The 19,067-nt window shown below is 43.6% G+C and overlaps 1 protein-coding gene across 17 annotated transcripts in view; it reads left to right on the plus strand.

Annotated features, from left to right (window-relative positions):
• The window catches only part of MAGI2 (membrane associated guanylate kinase, WW and PDZ domain containing 2), a 587,732-nt gene that overhangs the window by 559,765 nt on the left and 8,900 nt on the right, over positions 1-19,067 (plus strand). For 13 of the 17 annotated variants that reach the window (XM_060279499.1, XM_060279498.1, XM_060279503.1 and 10 more), the window contains one exon: positions 288-426. In XM_060279499.1, coding sequence (XP_060135482.1) covers positions 288-426 — 139 coding nt within the window. Of the gene's footprint in view, positions 1-287; positions 427-5,168; positions 5,280-19,067 lie in introns of all 17 variants that reach the window. The other 4 variants (XM_060279510.1, XM_060279512.1, XM_060279514.1 and 1 more) reach the window with 2 other exon arrangements.

The raw sequence follows: 19,067 nt of genomic DNA on the forward strand, positions 1-19,067 counted from the left end.
CATTACTACAGTTCTGTTTCTTAGGTCCTGAGCATCTGTACAAGTTACGGTCTGAACTAAATGTGGCTTATGGGTCAGGGAGGAGAGAGACCCTAGGATATGACTGAGGTTAATGTTACGTTCATCTTTAATTCAAGGCAGGAGGAAAAAATATGTTAAGGTATCTAGTACATCCAAATGCATAAAATGAATGATATGTGAATGACATTGTGTGTTTATGTGTTTTCAAAATTAAATGCTTTGTTTACCTTCGTCTAACTTGGCACTCTTTTTTTTTTATCTGGCAGGTGGGGGATCAAATAATTGAAATTAATGGGGAAAGCACAAGGGACATGACACATGCCAGAGCAATAGAACTAATCAAATCTGGCGGCAGGAGAGTGCGGTTGCTACTGAAACGTGGAACCGGGCAGGTCCCAGAATATGGTGGGTTTTCATTTTTATTAGTATCAATCTGTGGTTCTTTTGTCTTGGAAATTGCATCTGTTCAGTGCTATGTGTCAATTGCAAATGTGGCAAATCAGTACGGCATCCCTCTGGAAGTACATGCCATAATGCGTAGTTAAATCGCTATACTGTATGCCTTTTGTAGATATCTACCAGCAGTAGAGGTAGAATTGCATTATTCCCAGCTACACAGGGCCCAAAAGACCCATTAGATGCAATGCTTGACAGGGGAAGAGATGCTATAAACTCCTAAGGAGAGTTTCATCAGTGATTTTCAGGTAGCTCTCTCACATACAGGCTGCATAAACTTGTTGGGGAGAAGTACATAATTCAATTGCTAATCGAAATAACAAACATTCAAAAGAGATTTCCAGAGTGTGCATTTTCTTTTTCTGTTGATGTCTATTTTGAATTAGTTGCTGATTTTGCCGATTTTTGATCAGTTTCATTTGTGTGCAGGGGGGAGGTTAAAATTGCTTTTACAGTAGTGGTTTTAATGAGCTTTTAACTGTTTGTTTACAATTTGGGGGAGAATTGCAAGCTGTTTGGAGAAGCTAATAGACTTAGAAAACAGGAACACAATACAAGTTATAAGAAAAGTATAAACATGCACAATATATCGTTGAGATTGTCCAGCCTTGTTTGTTTCTATATCCATGCAAAAATGCAAGAGAGCTGCACTAGCCAGAGGAATTAGGCATGGGTCAAGACAAGAGTTTCACAGTTCATGGGGTGCTTTGCTAAGTATTCTAGATGTCACTAGTCCTCATTTCCAAGTCCCAGGTTTGAGAGGTGGAGTCAGGGTACCTGGAGGATTGCACTGTAAGGACTGTGTCCCTGGGAATTTACCCTGTGGGCCATGGGATAGATCAGTTCTACCCCTCCAGCTTTAAAGTTACAGTTCCAATGGCAGAGCCTTCCTCCCCAATTCTGCCAGCTCCTCCGAAGCCTTGGTCCAGTCAAAGCTCTGACATGGCAAGAGCCCAAAAGGCTGGCGTGTTGAAGGAATTCTGGGAAGCAGCTTAGATCCAAATGAATCCCCAGTTGGGGAGATATTTAGTTATGCTTCTAAACAACTCCATTTTTTCACCACCACCCAGTTAACTAGACCCTGGCAGCACTTTCCGTAAAAGAAGTAGAATTGCATGTGTATTTCCTTAGGTTTTTGCTGTAAAATTCACTGGAGATTATAGGCTGAGAGGGACTAATTATACAAACATAGTACAAAGAATGTAATCTCCATGTTGTCTCTGGGAATGCAGTATTTGGGTAGAAAGAAAGAAAAAGATTCTGTTACTAATCCAAAGAGGAGTGGGGAGCAGAAAATCCCAAATGTAGCCTGATCATGCCCAGTCATTCATGGATTTGATCAGGATATCTCTACGGGAGGAAAAGCTTTGATTAATGCTCTGGCAGTGGAGTTGCCTTCACAGAAGGATGCACCAGCTAATAGCTTAAGGAAAATGGATGTTGCATATCTACCTCATATCTCAAAACCTGTTTATTGAGGATAATAATGGCTAGAGGAACCGAAATCTTCACAAGGGAGAATGAACACTCTTCTCTGAGTTGGGGGGGAGGGGGAATCAACATTATGACAATGGCTTCAAAGCAAATAACTAGGGGGATGGCAAGACATCTTTAAAATACATGAAGCGACAGGCATGCTATATATGTGTGTATACCCAAATCATGTAATTCATTCAGTCAATTGAGTGTGCATCTATATATGTATGCAGATTCTGCCCACATCACAGTTGGTAGGCATTGCCTCCTAACTGCTGGCAAGTTCACACAAGATTCCAGTATAACTCCACACATGAGATTGTTTTATTGCCTAAAGGGTGATACTGTTTTGATTTTACAGGATTGTTTATTAATAGTTTATTTTTGCTTACTCATTGTGGGGAAGTTTAATATTGTAATCTGGTTTCAGATGGGTCTGCCCAGAAAAGCGGCTTTAAAAAATGCTAAATAAAGAAATGCCCTCTACCATCAGTGTGTGAGCTGCCCCTTAGCTCTAAAACGAAAAAAGATGGCAGCCCACAGAAAAACTATCCATTCAGTGCAAGCTGAATCAGGCTGATGATTAGTTAGCTTCCTTCATTTGTTTAACTTTGAAATGGCTGCCTGCCTCCCAGTTTGCATAAATGCACTTAGAATTCAACGTGGCATCTTCCCAGATCCAGTTTCAGCCTCCTAAAATTTCATTTCATTTTGGTAGCTGACTTCTGTGGCTGAGTCCTTATCTTGTTTTTCAGAAGGTAGTTCAATTTTCCAGCTAATGTGGAGGTTTCTGAGATGCACTGCAGTGCAAAATGCCCTAATTAAAGGCTCTTGGGATTGATCAGGAATTAGAAATAGTACCCAGGGCCGAAAACTAATTTCTTTTTAGCTTTATACTGTACTCGAAAAATAAAGTGCTGCCGTTGAGTTGTAGCATGGTTACAACAAAACAGGCAGGGAGAAATTAAAAGCATTGTCATGTTTATTCTTAAAATATATATCCCACCTTCCAGGGAAACTCGAGACATCTAACTGATTAAATAATCACAACACACACAAACACATACATAGAGGAATTTGGTAGAAGAAAGAGGTGCTGGGACTCATATGTTTATAAAAGTGTCATGGCTACTAGACCATGGCTGCTGGAGGCCATTGCAAAATAACCTCCTTTTTCAACTTTTCTACATTCAGAAACAGTTGCAGTAACAATACAGATAACCACCACCAACCCCATTTTTCTTGCTAATGCCTAGGCCAGCCTTTCTCAAACTGGTGCCCTCTAGGTGTTTGGACTATAGCTCCCATCAGTGCTGGCTAGCAGTTTAAAACCCCACCCTTCCTCCTGCCCACTTCCTCCATGTCCCCTGACTTTAATACAGCCTGCACAGCTACTTGTGAATTAACAAAGCGAAAGGCTCCTCACTCGCTGCGACTGCCAGGTGCTTCACAGCCTTGGTGTTTTTGCAGCCTCTGGGCAGGCAACGCAACTCAGAGGTTGGTGAAGCTTGCCAGAGGCTCCATTCTACTTGGTGAATCAGATGTCATGGAGGCCTGTCTGAGCCCACATTGCCTTCCGGAAATACGCCACCCCACCCTGCCTCCCAAAGCTCATCCATAGCAGGCCCTTACTCAGACTTCCTCAAAGTAGAGGAGTCATATATTGATTTTAAAAAAAAAAATCCCACCAAAAGCCTCATCCAACTCACACACTCTCATATTAATGTTGCACTTGGATCACTATTTATTTATTTATTGGTCTGTATATTTATTTTGATTTTTTGTTGGTGCTGTTGCTCATGGTGGTGTTTTCATTACGGAATCATTTTGGGAGGGGGAGTTGTTACCTTTCACTTGTCCCCAGCTTAGTGGTGGGGGGTTAATGGAATGGCCGAGTATAAACGATACACTGGCATTCTAGACCACAATAAAGCAGATATCACATTAAAGCGAGTCCCTTTTTTCCCCCTCAGTGCATATAAAAGTTATGTTTGCAGGGGCGGAAGGGGGGAACCCGGCTCCAAGCCAAGCCATGACCCCTTCCCATGGCCAGAAAAGGGGGGGGGGTGGATGGCTGCTTATAGCTGCGCCCATGTCCTCGTAAGGAGCAATATCTGTGAAGTGCAATAAAGCAAAGGCAATAAAAATGAGGTCTGCCTGTATTAGATATTGCATTTATACTCAACCTTTTATAAAAAGAATGCCCAAGGCAGCAAACAACAGCAGAAAATAACCAACCCGCATGACATAATAAGCAATAATACAGTGAAGCCATATAAAAACCAGGTTAACAAGTCAATTTAAAAAAAAAGGTTGCCAGTTTTAAAATGTTGTTAAATTAAAAATACGGATTAAAACACAGCAGCAGAGAACAACAAATCCACTCACAAGGCCAAATGGCTGTTTAAATAATGAAGGTTTTTACCTGCCCAGCCATCAACAAGGAGGTTGGATGTTCTTAGAGAGGAAGTTCCAAAGAGACTTCCTGTAATTGGTCTCGGTCAACAGACTGGCTACAGCTTACTGAACCAGCCAAAAGTCCTCGGTCTTTAAAAGTAGCTCCACATCAAGCATATTGTTATAATCCAGGCTTCCTCAACCTCAGCCCTCCAGATGCTTTTGGCCTACAAGTCTCAAATTCTCTGCTAGCTTGTACGGCCCTTTCTCTCCTCTCCAGAGCGATAGCTGCCAAAGAAATTCTGGCCAGAAATGGCATGTCTTGATAGGTCTCTGCAGAGGAGAAGAGAGCTGACATGATAAGGAGGAGATGTGTTAGCACGGCATTGTGCGCAATAAGTGGCATTCTATGCATCCTTCCCCTTTGTGTGCTCACTGGAGGGATCGTACGCATTCATTAATGCAACTCAGAAACAGGTCCATCAGTACCACCAAATCTCAAGTCAGTTTTGGGTTTCCTTCACACTTTAAATTTGTTCTGATTTCGGATGGTTTTACAAATCGCCTCGAGATTTATCTCGCATTTCTTTAGGAGCTGCTTCTCAAATATGTCTGTAGAATACTTCATTCTTTCACTAATATTAACCGCCTGCATGCCTCTGTGTCTGACTTTTATTAGAAAAAATAAATTGGCTATTACTTGTAAGCAACCTGCTCAGCTGTTCTAATAAGCTAAGAATCATTTGCAATGATAATAATAAATAATAATAATATATCTTGATGTCACTGGTTCTGTTAATTCTAATGATTGGTCCTAGGCTGTTCCTCCCCTTCCTTTAGGAACGGTATCTTCCAGCCTCTCCATGTGCATGAAAAGTGACAAGCATGGCTCCCCTTATTTCTACTTATTGGGCCACCCTAAAGACACGGTGTGTAAACTCTGCATGCATATTTATTGTTCTCTAATATGCTTTCATTTTACAGAATTGTTTTAACTGAGTCTTTGCCAACTTTTCTCTTACAACTTAACTTGTTTGGTGCCTCTGTTAATTCTACAATCTCGCAGCTTAGAAAACGATAGCTGAGGAAGGAAGTGGGAAAGAGAGACACTGTTTCCACTTCTTCTCTCAACTCTGTAATTCCCAAGGCTGAGATGGTTCATTTCTCACTCCCTAAGGGAGGGTGGTGGTAACCCCTAGCAAAATGGGAGCACAGAGGCTTCACAGGCATTGCGAAGGCCTTCAGGAGTGGCCTTGCACCTGCGCATGCCACAATGAGGACACTTGCGCTCAAACATGGTTTAGTGTTAGATGCATAAGCAGCAGAGAGCCTTGGGTTCACATATAACACATATATAATGTTTCTCCTTACATCCAGACTTGGAGGACCTCTGGTTAGTTCAAATTAGCCACTGCCAGTGTTCCCACAGTTCATGAAAAATGAGGCTCCCTAAGGTTCTTATTTTACTAAAGTAAAACATAGTTTGGCATTACATCCCAAAACAGCCAAAGCACAATTCATTTTCAAATGAACATAAGCAGTGTTTGTGTGGGGATACAACTTTGAACTATGTAAATTTCACCCCCTTCTAAGTCTCTTAGGAGTCTTGTGGTCCAATCCTGTGCATGTTTACTCAGTGATAAGTCACTCATACACACGTAGAGAAGATTGTAACCTAACCTGGATTGTCCCAATTGGCTCTTTTTTTGCTCAAATTTCTCTCTACCTCCCCATGCCTAAAATGTTTGCATCATTTTGTCACACTTTGCTGATGTCCAGTGTAGTACTTCTTATATGTAATACAACTCCCATGATGCATCTCATGTTTGGAATCATGATGGAACCTTCACTGCTTTCATAAAAAGAATGCAAGATGCTTTTGTATAAACTAAGAAATACCTTTTAAAAAAATCTTTTACCAGTAGGTCACTTTTCATTGCTCAGCTCTCACCTTCACAGTGAAAAGGTGAGAAACCTTAATGAAACCTGATGAACTCTATCTGACAGAGTTAAGGCTGCGCTCCTATTCATGCGTATTTGGGAGTAAATCCCATTCAATTCAGCAGGACTAAGTATAGGAGTGCAGTCTTTAATTTCCCATAGAAAATAATGAGGAGCCTAAAAGTGGCTTGTGCTGATGGAGTTTCCCCATCATAAAACAAAAGGCATGAATCCTTCATGAAAGACAGGACAACATACAAAATATAGCAGTCCATTATCGTTCTAAGCATTGTATTCTACCGTGTTTTGTTTATGCAGTTCGTTTGAAATGCAGTTTGACAGGGTGTTGGCAGAACAATATACTGGGGTGTGTGCAAGCTCGCTTTCATCCTTTAATTAAGAGGTCAAAGCAAAGCACTTTCTGCTTGGATGAATTTTTCAGTCTACCCAAGTTTTTCAGAATGAATTTTTCCTGTTCTTGAGTAGCTAACACTGATGGCTTTCGGATGTGCCCAGCTTTGAATTCACGCATACAAAAGGCGCAGAGCCAAAATATTATCTATCCCATCACTCATTTCCATGCTCATCAGTGCATCCCACAAAGAAACGGTTGTTTCGGAGTTCAGCTCCCTGGCCAAAACCAAACTGTGAAAATGTACTTTTAAAAAATGGCATAGCATTGCAATTTATTTATTTTTAGGGTTGGCAGTTTATTCAAAACTTTTTCAAGTTCCAGCTACATAGTCAGTATCTGCGTACAAAACTTGGGCAACATCCGAAATAATCACTTCATAACATCAAGGTGTTGAGGCCAGTCCAACAGAATTAGTTGTGCACAATTAAAAGCTTAAGCCCCATCTATTTCAATGGAAAATAAGGACAATTTATATTTACTGGCTTGTCTACAATAGCTTTACCATCTTTGTGCAAAAAGATCATTTCAAACTCTGTGAATTCTTGACTTCATCATTAACTTTTTAAACGGTGAAAACTGAAGTGCAAAGTTACCATATTTTTCCGTCTATAAGATGCCCCCATGTATAAGATGCCCGCTCTTTTGGGGGACTCCGATTTAAGAAAAGGGGGGGGGAGAGATACTATCCATGTATATGACAAGCCCAGATTTTGAACATTATTTTAGAGTAAAAACCATAGTCTTATAAATGGAAAAATGTGCAAGTCCCATTAATTTAGTCAGACAACTATATCTGCTGAATTGTACTGACAAAAAATATTTTCAAACTCATCAGAAACTATTATCAACTCTTACGTATGCTTAAAATCATAATAATACACCACTCTTAATAACAAAGTCCACTTGCATGGCTGCAATCCAGAAATCATTCAAGTTCAAGACTAAAAAGATTTCTGATTGCAGTCTGATTTGTTTTACCCGTTTAAAACAGCACAGCAAATGGTTCAGAATGAATGAAAATAAGCTCCGTTTGGTTCCATAAATGTATGTTTATTTTCCAGTCTCCAGTAAATTATTTCAGTTACCATGACAAACGCATGTCAAAATAATATACCCTGTTCACAAGTTTTTGAAAGACCAAATCATTGCAACGTAACTTCATTTGTAATCATGGTTCTCTTAACATCTGTTTTTCTGTGTGTGCGCCAAAAAAAGGAAGTCTACCTCTCCTCACTCCCTTCATCAAGCTGATCTGATATCCAGGCTGGATTAACCATTATGCTAAGTACCTTTACAGAGTGGAGCTCTAACTAATCTGAGGGCCTTGTTATGGTTGAGATCTATCTGAATGTTTAGAGGATGTGTATCCTGCTTTTCTCATCTGAAGAAGGTTCCCACATAACCGCAAAGCTTCCTTCTTTAGCACAATTAGCTCAATCAAAGAAGCTGGCTCAGTCATCTGGACCACTCTGGACCATTTAATTTCTTGGGACTGGCATTGCAATCACAGGTGTAATTACTCTTTTCTCTGCGTTGGAGTGCTTAAAAATTCCTCCCACAGCACTTTTTTTTATCAATAGAGCATGAGCTTCCGTGAGCAATTACCCTACTTCACCAGATGCTGGACTGGAACTGTAGGTCACAAGTCAGAGAAATCAGTTAATGGGTTGTTTACACTAAAGTCTTCGTCAATTTCTAAAAGGGCTATTACCTCCTGAGTGAACAATGCATTTGAGAATACCTGGTAAAAAAAAAACAGTCAGAAATTATTCTCATAGCTTTTAGAATGTCAGAAAAAGCCTTAATTAGATTCTGTTTCACATGGTCACATTCTTGAATAAGTTCTGCTCCCCGTTTGTTGTTGTTGTTGTTGTTGTTGTTGTTGTTGTTGTATATTTATACCCTGCCGTCTCCCCTGATGGGACTCAGGTTCTGTATGTCCAACAGAATTTCCCTTCCAAAGATGGCTGCACTGAGGTCTCTGGTGGAGGGTCAGGGGAATTTACATGTTTGCTTGTTTGTTTGTTTGTTGCATTTTTATTTTTTTAATGTCAAATTGTGCTTGTTCTTTTTCTCAAATATAGTTCCACCTGTGCAATGTGGACTGCTAATAGGCACACTGAGCTAAAAGAACTAGCATACCCATCCAACATTCTGAGAGGGCAAATTGGGACATGACCTCCCCCCTGCTGCTGCCTCCGCACCATCCTGACCCAGCTACCTTTACACACCACCACTGCCCACCTGCCCCCATCTCACCACCAAACGCCCTTATCCAGCACCGTCACCCACTGCCCCTGATACACACACGTACGTCAGGAAGCAACACCAGAAGAATAGGAGAGCGTGGCACCAAAAACACGTCTTTTTGTTCCCTGGCTATTGTGGCGCCAGCTTCTGGAATTATGGCAGAGGTGGCAGCGGCAGTGGTGGAGGAATTGGAGGTGGAGAGAGCTAAAATGGCACATCTGGGATTGGCACAAGAAGTTGGGGTGGCTTCTGTAAATCTGGGATGCCCCGCTCAAAATGAGGCAGTTGCTCCGTATGCACTAGCGAGATGCAAAGTGGATGAGATCTCCTCCCTGGGAGCAAGCAAGCCCCACCAAGCCATGGTTTAGCTTTGCATCATGTGCAAACACAGCTATTCACAACCCTAGCAGAAATGTGGGCATGAATTTCACAGTTGTGCTATAGATGGTTCTGTTAGGTTAGAACTTGTTGAAGGCTCTTTCATAGCACGTAGTATATTGTAACCATACCACAATCCCAGATGCAAGGACAGTAAACCATGAGGATGCAATCTGCCCAGCCTTAGGCCTTGAATATAATAGACCTTTAAAAGGATGGTTGCAGCAGGAAAGGTGAGGGATAATCACTTTGCTCCCAAGCTCTTGCTGCATCTGCATAAGACTTCCTCTTTGTAATGTATCTCAGACCCATTTTCAGATTTTGGCTCATTTTTCTGTACAAGCCTATTCCTGAGCACAGGATTAAATGGAGAAATATATTACATGTGCCAGTAGTGTGTGACTGCACTTCATGGCAATTCTCATGATTTCAGGAGCTTCAGAATTGGCTGCTACCATTGTGAATGCAGACACAGTGTGAAGGCAGGTATGATGGAAGTGCATAGAAACATGATCTGGCTTTTGACCATGTGATCTGTTCCTTTGAGGTCAGGGATATGTAAAGTTCTACACAGAGTAGATCCCCATATACACACAGGCAGGGACATAGGAAGATAGGGGCTGTAGGGGCGGGCCGCCCCGAGCAGTGGGCTCCAAGGGGCACCATCGCGGGTGCCCGCCACATCCCCAAAATGTGTGCCACACCCCCGGAACGTGTGCCACGGCCCTCCGGGAGGCACACCACGGCCCTGGACGGTGCGTCCCGCCCCTCCGGGAGGCACGCCCCACCCCTGGAATGCATACACCTCCCCTCCGGGAGGTGCGTCCCGCCCCCAGAACGGGCACCAGACCCGCCCCCGGTGCCGGAGCATGAAGCTCCGCCAGTGCACACAGGGATCCAGACCTTGTATCATGGCCTTAAAGGTAAAGGGGCCCCTGACCATCAGGTCCAGTCGTGTCCGACTCTGGGGTTGCAGCGCTCATCTCGCTTTATAGGCCGAGGGAGCCGGCGTTTGTCCGCAGACAGCTTCCGGGTCATGTGGCCAGCATGACAAAGCTGCTTCTGGCGAACCAGAGCAGCGCACGGAAACGCCATTTACCTTCCCGCCGGAGCGGTCCCTATTTATCTACTTGCACTTTAATGTGCTTTCGAACTGCTAGGTGGGCAGGAGCTGGGACCGAGCAACGGGAGCTCACTCCGTTGCAGGATTCGAACCGCCGACCTTCTGATTAGCAAGCCCTAGACTCTGTGGTTTAACCCACAGTGCCACCTGGTATCATGGCCTTAAAAACTAAATAAAATAAAAGATCCCAAAATGAACTTTTGGGATCTGCACTCGAGGCCAATTGTCACTTCATGCTTTGAAGACACAAACAGATTATTGGCAGCCATCACTGTATATTGGCAAACGCATCATGCTAATTTCTGTAGCATTTGTCAGTTTAAAAGGGTTTTATATTTCATAGCTCATTTATTCAAGACAAAATTAGGTAGGTTAGATGGAACATGGGGTCAGCTACTCAACAGCTCTTAATCTTCATGGCTGAGTGGCTGTTTGAAGCTGGGTCTTTTGCATGGCTTTAAAATGCAAAGAGGGAGTCTGTCTTCTATCCTCAGCCATCTCTGTTTTACCAACAAGGCTGTGGAATTCTTTACCTCTGGAAGGAGGTGGCTGCTGGACACCAGAGAAGGATGAATCTTTCAATTTTTATTTCTCTCAGTTTCTCATGCTTCCAGTCTTCACCTTAATTTGCCCTTTTTAAGTTCTCACAAAAATTTGGCAGCATATTAGTGCTTCTTCTAATGTACATGATTTTGTATGCAGCTTTGCCTAAATATACACATTTTTACCTGTTTATAATGCATTTTTATACACATTTTGTCCTAATATATGCATTTTTGTAGACATTATTTTGTTGGAGGACTGCATTACCAAATTCAGAGAAGCATGAAGTTTGAAGGGTAGCTTTCTATAAATTAGTATATTTAAATTTTGGGAAGTGCAAATTAGGTAGGTTCTCATTAAAATGCAAACTGAACCACTTTCTCTCCACTCTCCCACTCTTATTCCTAGCGGACACTTTTTTTCTCTCTTTTTCCTTTTTTACTCTTCTAGGTGGTTTGAAAGTATACTTTTATTTTGCATTTAGCATATAAACTTTGGAATAAATTGTTTTCTTGCTGCTTTTCTTTGTAACTTGTGGCTGACTAGGGAAGAGGCAGTTATGAATGGTTTTGTTTATAATTGCTTGTTTCATTTTTTAAAATAGTTTTGTTGTTTTTGTGACCCTGTGAGAGCCAGTGTGGTGTAGTGGTTAAGAATGGTAGACTTGTAATCTGGGGAACCGGGTTCGCGTCTCCGCTCCTCCACATGCAGCTGCTGGGTGACCTTGGGCTAGTCACACTTCTCTGAAGTCTCTCAGCCCCACTCACCTCACAGAGTGTTTGTTGTGGGGGAGGAAGGGAAAGTAAGTAAGTAAAACCTTTATTGGCATCAAACAAACTCGCATACAAAATAATAACAGATTAAAACTGTCACTGTGGCAAACGCTGTGCCAAGAGAGGGAAGGGAATAATCCGCCATCCGCTTTCACGACAATGGGGCTTCCGGCGACTCAGACGACTGCAGAGTACAACGCCGAGAAAATAGTAAATTAAGATATTGAGCCACCATCTCGGTGAGGACCGGGTCCTTCCCCAGCAAGAGGAACCGCAAGATTTCCCGCTCTGGTCTCCCTCTGGGAATGCAGAGCCGGTCCAGGAACCGTTGACGAAGGTCGACGTAAAGGTTACAATGAAAAACCATATGTGGAAGGCTTTCCACCTGAGGGTCATGACACGGACAGATCCTCTCATCCTTCGCCCTGCCCGAGAATCTTCCCCACAGGAGGTTCGATGGATTTGCATTGAACCTGGCCAACGAAAATGCCCTTCTTTCTTGTGGGTTCAGTAGGAAGTCAAGATAGTTAGGTTTTGTTTCATGAGCCCACGGGAGGTGGAAAAGAAGGGGGGAACATGTTGTGCCTGCTGCCGCTATAAGATCCTGTCTCTCAATGTCCCACAACCTAGTAATGACTGTGGCTTTGGCAGATTGTAAGGACATTGAGCGGAGGAGTTCTATTGAAAGCCCCAGTTGCAGTACCTTCCTATTGAAGTGTTGCAGCCCTGGGGGGAGGAAGGTGTCCGAAAGCATTACCTGGAGGAAGGGATCTCTGTCAGAGTTGAGGCAGATTTTTAGCCAGAATATAAGGAATCTTGCCCAGGCGACAGATGGATGTGAGGGCGATCTGGCTGCGACATCTGTCACCCCATTGATCGCCAGGGTTGATTCGGCTGATCTGGCTGGCTAGGCGGGTGTCCCCTTCCTCCCTCACCGCTCCATGTGCGTCCCTCCCGAAGCTGCGCGCTCGGTGGAAGAGGACGACCTTCCCAGATAGAAGGAGTGTACCGTTCTTCGGTCAAGGGTATACGATAGCTGCGCTCCCCTGCTAGAACCTCCAAACAAGCTCGAGGAAGGGAAAGGAGAATGTTAGCCGCTTTGAGACTCCTTCGGGTAGTGATAAAGCGGGATATCAAAACCAAACTCTCCTTCTGTGTGGAAAAGCAGCAGTTGGGTGCTTAAATGAATTAGTGAGTACCCGTCTCCTCCCATTGCAAGCATCTTTCTTTAGTTGGGGTTGAAAGTGTTGCTGCAAGAACTGCCGTTGTTGTGGCTTGTAATATTTTGCCAGGAGAGGAACAGCCACCACACAGTGCTAAAACGTATGAATATTCTTCTAAGGTAAAAGATGCAGCCACACAGTAAATTGATGTTAATGAAGCATAATAGCTACGTACACAAGAATTCCAGACATTCGGTGGTGATGTCAGCGTCTGCCATTCATTCTTGTTTATGAAAGGAAAGGCCAATAGCATGGAATGCTCAATGAATACCACATAGAGGAAGTTAATTTTTAGTCACTTTCCCCCAGAAAAGTGAAACTCGAAGCAACTTACAAAAATTAACGTTAAAAACAAGGACAAAACAACTTAGTGTGTGTGTGTGTGTGTGTGTGTGTGTGTGTGGTGTTGGCATCTGTCTGTCTCAAAAGACAATGGAGTGCACCTCTTGGGGTGAAGTCAAACCACAGCATTAGCAGAACCGGAGCAGAACTAGTATGGGCAGTGTGTCTAGAGCTCCTGGGCTGCTCAAATGACAAGACTCAAATCTCAGCCTTGCTGATGTGTTCCAAAGGAAAGCAGAACAGCACATTTGGCACCAGCTTGGCTGCAGGAGTTGCCGGAAGGAGGCATACAAGGCACCATCCAGCCGTCTTTGGGACTCGACTCCAGATTTCTGTAGGGTTTCCTCCTCAGCCATTTCTTGTCCCGAAGATATCCTGCAAGGCAGCGGAGGTTTCGGATCAGAGTTTTCCTTCTCCTAGATGGGCTCCCTTCCCAGGCTGATGATCCCCCACCTGCCCCTCATTTCCCTCTACAACACATACAGAAGCCACCTTCTTGACCGCTGGGCCCACTATTGGTTTTGTCCACCCAATCCGCCAGAGCCTGTCTTCACATGCAGCGGAAGTAACCTAACTCACCAAGAGTTTGAGACCCATTGGCTGCGGTCACTGGGTTGAGCCAGCCAGTTGGAGCTGTTCCCAAGGTGTGGCCACTATCACTTGCTGACAGCTTCCAGGAGCCCCCGAAGGAGCGCAACGTGTTCCCAACCAGAGGTATTACCCCTCCCATGTGTGCAGAAAATTAAGGTCCAAAGGATAATAATGTTTTTGCCTGGCACCAAAAAAAAGCAGATAATGGAGGCATCGGGGAGAACATTCCATAAACGGGGAACCACTACTAAGAAGGGCCATTCTCCTGTTGCTGCTTTCTTCACCTCCCTCACAGAGGGCACATGGAGAAGTGCCTCAAATGAGGAATGCAGGGTCCAAGTTCATTTATTGGGGGGGGGGAGGCAGTCCCCGCACGTATATGTATTGAGCTGAGATATTGGGCTGCTGGGCTGCATAAGGTTTATAGGTCAAAACCATCACTTTTAATTGGGCCTAGAATCTGATTGGTAGCCAGTGCAGTTATACCAGGATTGGTGCTTTGTGCTCAGACAGTCTTACCCCCATAGTTCTTCTGGCGCCAGCTTTCTTGTGACAACCTTGACTGTGCTAAGATAGTTCATTCATATGAATATATCATTCCCAGTAGCCATACTCTTCATTTCTACCAATTTCAAAAAACCACGGTGTGGAAAAGAAGAGATTAATTAAATGGATCAAACTAGTCATTAATAACATTGTTCTGCAGCCTTCATTTCAAATATGATATCCCAAATGCTCTTGCCGCCTTCTGCCTCTGGGCGAACAGCTATTGAAGGATTTAATAAATAGGTGTTAGCTGGCAGTCTCAGGAGACAAAACATACCTGAATTGTAAAGTATGTTAGTGGATTTCTTTATATTTGTTGTTTAAATTCCATGGGAAATGAACATCGAAGGGGCTAAATAGGAAGATAAAAGAGGCAAGCCTCAAGCTGGCACTACATAGAAATGTTCCTGTATAAAAGGATGATAAGAAGCCCCACAGTTTGATAAACTATTTATTGGGATAATTGGAATTTATCGTCTCCCCTCCCCTTTCATAAAGGGATTGTTTTGAAACTGTTCTCTTGGAGGGTCTCTCTTACAATAGGCACTTGGGAAGAGTGCCTTCAGATTAAACCTGCATAATATTATGACCCCACCAAGCCCAATAAACCCATCACCATGTAGGGCAGCCCACCACCAGCAAGGGCTTGGGAAAAAATCTTGTTTTGTTTTCTTCTTTGCTGTCTCTTGAGAACCTCAAAAGTGGGAGCAGAGACACTATTGACAAGCCCGCAATACAAGGCTGTTGGACTTTGATTTGTCTGTGGTTGGATCACAAGATCTGCAAGTTTGCCATTGGGTCTGTGTCATGGGATTTGATGTGAGAAGTCCTCTGCCATGTGAGCAGCCTATGGGCCGGGATCTGCTGGACAAATGGGCTGCCAGAAAGACATAGGAAAGTCTCAACTCCAAGAGGTGAGCCTACAGTGTTGCAGAGTGTCCAAGCTGTCAAGACAGAAGATAGTGTACAAGAGCACACTGTGTGGGAATTATTTTTGTAGATCTCGAAAGCAGAAGCATCTAAACTAATTCCCATAAATTGCCGGCTTGGAAGATCGGTAACCTCACAAACTTTTAGCATGGCACATTCCTGCTATGCCTGGTTGTAAGAAGAAGGGTAAAACACCATGTCGGCTCTGGTCATTTTTGGAAAGATGATACGGTCCTTCATCCCACAAAAGCATTTATGACAGAACAAATAGACAGAAGCTGAAATCTGAAAGCATTTGATCTGGCATACCAGTGGGAAAGACAAGGAAATACGAAGAGCTATCTGAGCAGAAAAAAAATAGGCTGAGGAAGAGTGACAGGCCTTCAAGCCAACATTGTTCAAAGCCTTGTCAGGAAATTATAGAATATGAGGCTGGTAAAAAAAAGAAAGGGGGGCACTCTTTCAGTAGAGTATTGCATCAAATATAGGCTCACACCTAGTTTTCCAGGTTTTTCTATCTATTAACTGTTGTTAACTGTTGTTTAATTGATAAGTTCAGGAGTGTTATCTGTGAAGCTCTGGAAATGTAAACTGCTTATTGCAGGGGTCCCCAGACTTACCTGCCTTCGGGCCGGTGCCCACCGCGCCGATCGCACGGCGGGCCGGAGGGCGGGGGAGTGCGCGCGCAATGGGCCGGAGGGTGGGGGAGTGTGCGCCAGTGCGCATGCACACACCCATTTACTGGCCGGGGAAATCGCCGAAAATTGTTTGTGCGCATGCGTATGGCCTCCCCCGACCCGGAAGTGCACCTCCCCCGACCCGGATGTGCACCGGAAATGACCTCTTCTGGGTCGGGAGAGGCCCATACGCATGCGCAGAAACGATTTTCGGCAATTTTTTCCCGATCTGGAAGCGCGCCACCGCGCAGCGCACCGCAAGAGCAGGCGGCGGCAGCGGGCGGCGGGGATCGTCGCAGGCCGGATTGGGAGGCCAATTGTGCCGCATCCGGCCCGGGGGCCGTAGTCTGGGGACCCCTGGCTTATTGGTTGCATTGCTAAATATGCAGACAGAGCGATCTAGGAGAGGCCAAGGAAGCACAGCCCTCCTGACTCCTCCTGAGCAGGGCAGAAGGGGCAGGGAGGGAGGGAGGGAGGGAGGGAGGGAGGGAGGGAGGGAGGAGGGTTGCCTTGGTCATTATCAGTGAGATTACGTAAGGGCACAGAAAGCAATCAGCATACAGGCACTTATGCCTTCAGGATGGTGGCTAATAAATTGTGCACTACTGAACTCCTAAATTATTCCACGTATATAATATATAGCCCATTTACTAATTTATTAAAGTTGCCCCCTTTTATTACATTATTTATGGACCCATCTTATGACTGACTCTAGCTTAATTAGATTGATAAAAACTAATCCAAAACTCAATATAATTTCAAATTCTACAGCACCTTGTGATACAGTTTTTTGCAGCTTTCCTGCTGCTCTGCATAAGCTATATTCTGGTAGGACTTCTTCCTCCCCAGATGGAGTTCATCTGAAGAAGGAAAGGAAATTATTAATAGGAAAGTTGCCTTTTTAGTCACTTTAAAGATGTCAAAGCATTAATGCATAAAATTGGGGTGGCAAAGCTCAAAACGTGTGATGTACTGGAGCAGATGCATGAAGCCTTTAACCCCTCTCCATGCAGCCTGCCTGGCCCTGGGAAGCTGCTCTTCCTTTCCCCGCACAGACCAGCTGTCAGCTGGATGCAGGGGAATAGATTACAGCAATTTTGGCAGCATCAGGATCACTGGGAAGTGGACACGTTAACCTAATCCCCACCTCCTCACTTCTGATGCACCCCAGGTCGCTCATGGAAGCCTGTGGGCAACAATCTTGCCTGCATCAAGAGCACTGGAACAGTTTGGGAGAGGAAGATGCAGAATAAGTGGTGTGTGCATGTTGTAAGCGGGGACAAGGGGTTGAAGATGGTGTTGAAAAGTCATAATACTTCATTCTTTCATCATGATTCACAAATTAGAACTTAACATGAATAACTGTGAGAAAAAATAAATGGAAAAGTTCAATGGAGATTTCATGCTAATTCTGCAATTATTTCCTTTCTTTTCTATCATCACCTTTCAGATAATGAGACCCAAAAGCATGTTTTTCCCTGTTCCTGAGTGTGTAAAGTTGCTGTTCAATAAAAAAAAAATAATGTGGAAAAACAAGTCTCACTGCTTTTTAGAATGTTCCTGTTCCATTAGAATCAATTCCACCTTCAGATGAAATGAGTTTTGAAAAGGACAATACCTCTTGATCCATTGGTATCCATCTCATGGATATGTTAGTTGGATTGTTCATTTTCCCTCACTGTGATGGGTTTTCTCGTAGAATGTTTATCTTCATTCCTTGTGGAGCTAGTCTTTTGCTTTCCAAAATAATATTCACAAAAATCAGGGATTTTTCTAGAGACTGCAGTGTTTGAGCTGTCATTTCAAAAAAGTGGGTCACGAAAAGGGAATTGGCGGTCTTTTTGAATAAAGACAACTTAAGGACCCTAGAACACTCGCTCAGCAAAGATTTTCCATGATCTATTACGGCTCTCACCTTTCTCAAATGGAAAAAAAGTGTAAAGATGCAAAGAAGGAACAAGGTTTATTCTAATGTGCAGCTAGACACATTTTATTCAGTGTCAATATATGTGTGCAGTGTGAAATCGGTTTTTGTGCAGTTAGGCAAAAGGGATTTAATAAGGAGCTAAATAGTTTCTTAAAAAGTAGATGAAAAGAGATAAAAAGAAACAGTAAATGAAAACGAATACTGGTTCCTTTCATACCTTCATAAGCTTATAATAATAGTGTACTATGGGACTATTTACTTGACTAGTAAAAAGCATTTATTGATTCATATTTAATTTCACTTAAACAGTGTATGTAGGTGTGCAAAGCAGCTGAAGGCAAACCACAGAATGGGTACAGGAAGCCCCCCCCCGGTTACATTCTGAGGCATCACGCGTGTTGGTGAAATCATGTATAATTGAAACACATTAAAAAGCCTGCAAACGCCCTGTTCTGCCCCTGTTCTTCCCTCCTAGTGATGTTTCAGTGACATCTTTATGACGTTTCCGGGTCACTTCCAGGTTCGGCATGATGCACATATTGTGCACATATTGTGCACACACGGCAATGGGGTGGGCTGCCTGTAATTGCAGTGCTCAGTAACATCCCTGTTCAGGATCAGAGAGTTAGAGGTGTTTGAGCTGTTATTTTAATGCATGTGCAACAAGGGAGTAGTGGCTGCCAGGCTGGTTGTCTGAGGCCCAGGTTGTCTGAGGCCCAGGGCAGGAGTCTCCTTAGAAGAAAGCCATAAACTCAAACAAAAAAGCAACACGGGCAAGAGGACCTGGCTGCCCTCGCCTTGCCCTCTGCACAGGCCTGGTAGCTGCTCTCCTTCTGGAGAGACCCAGACCCAGTGAGGCTGTGTGAACAACAGAATCAGCCATGGAGAGACAAAGAAGAGAGAAGTTGAACTAAGCAATATCTTAAATCACGATGGAAGGATTTGAGGCTTGGGTGGCTTTTTGTTGCTTCTTCTTAATTGAACAAAGTCTGCTAAGTGTTTCCCAGGCCATCATCAAAACAAGCTTGTAATATATCTTTTTACAGGCTTTTTAAAGT

The sequence above is a fragment of the Zootoca vivipara genome, chromosome 10 (assembly GCF_963506605.1).
Source record: "Zootoca vivipara chromosome 10, rZooViv1.1, whole genome shotgun sequence".
NCBI lineage: Eukaryota > Metazoa > Chordata > Lepidosauria > Squamata > Lacertidae > Zootoca > Zootoca vivipara.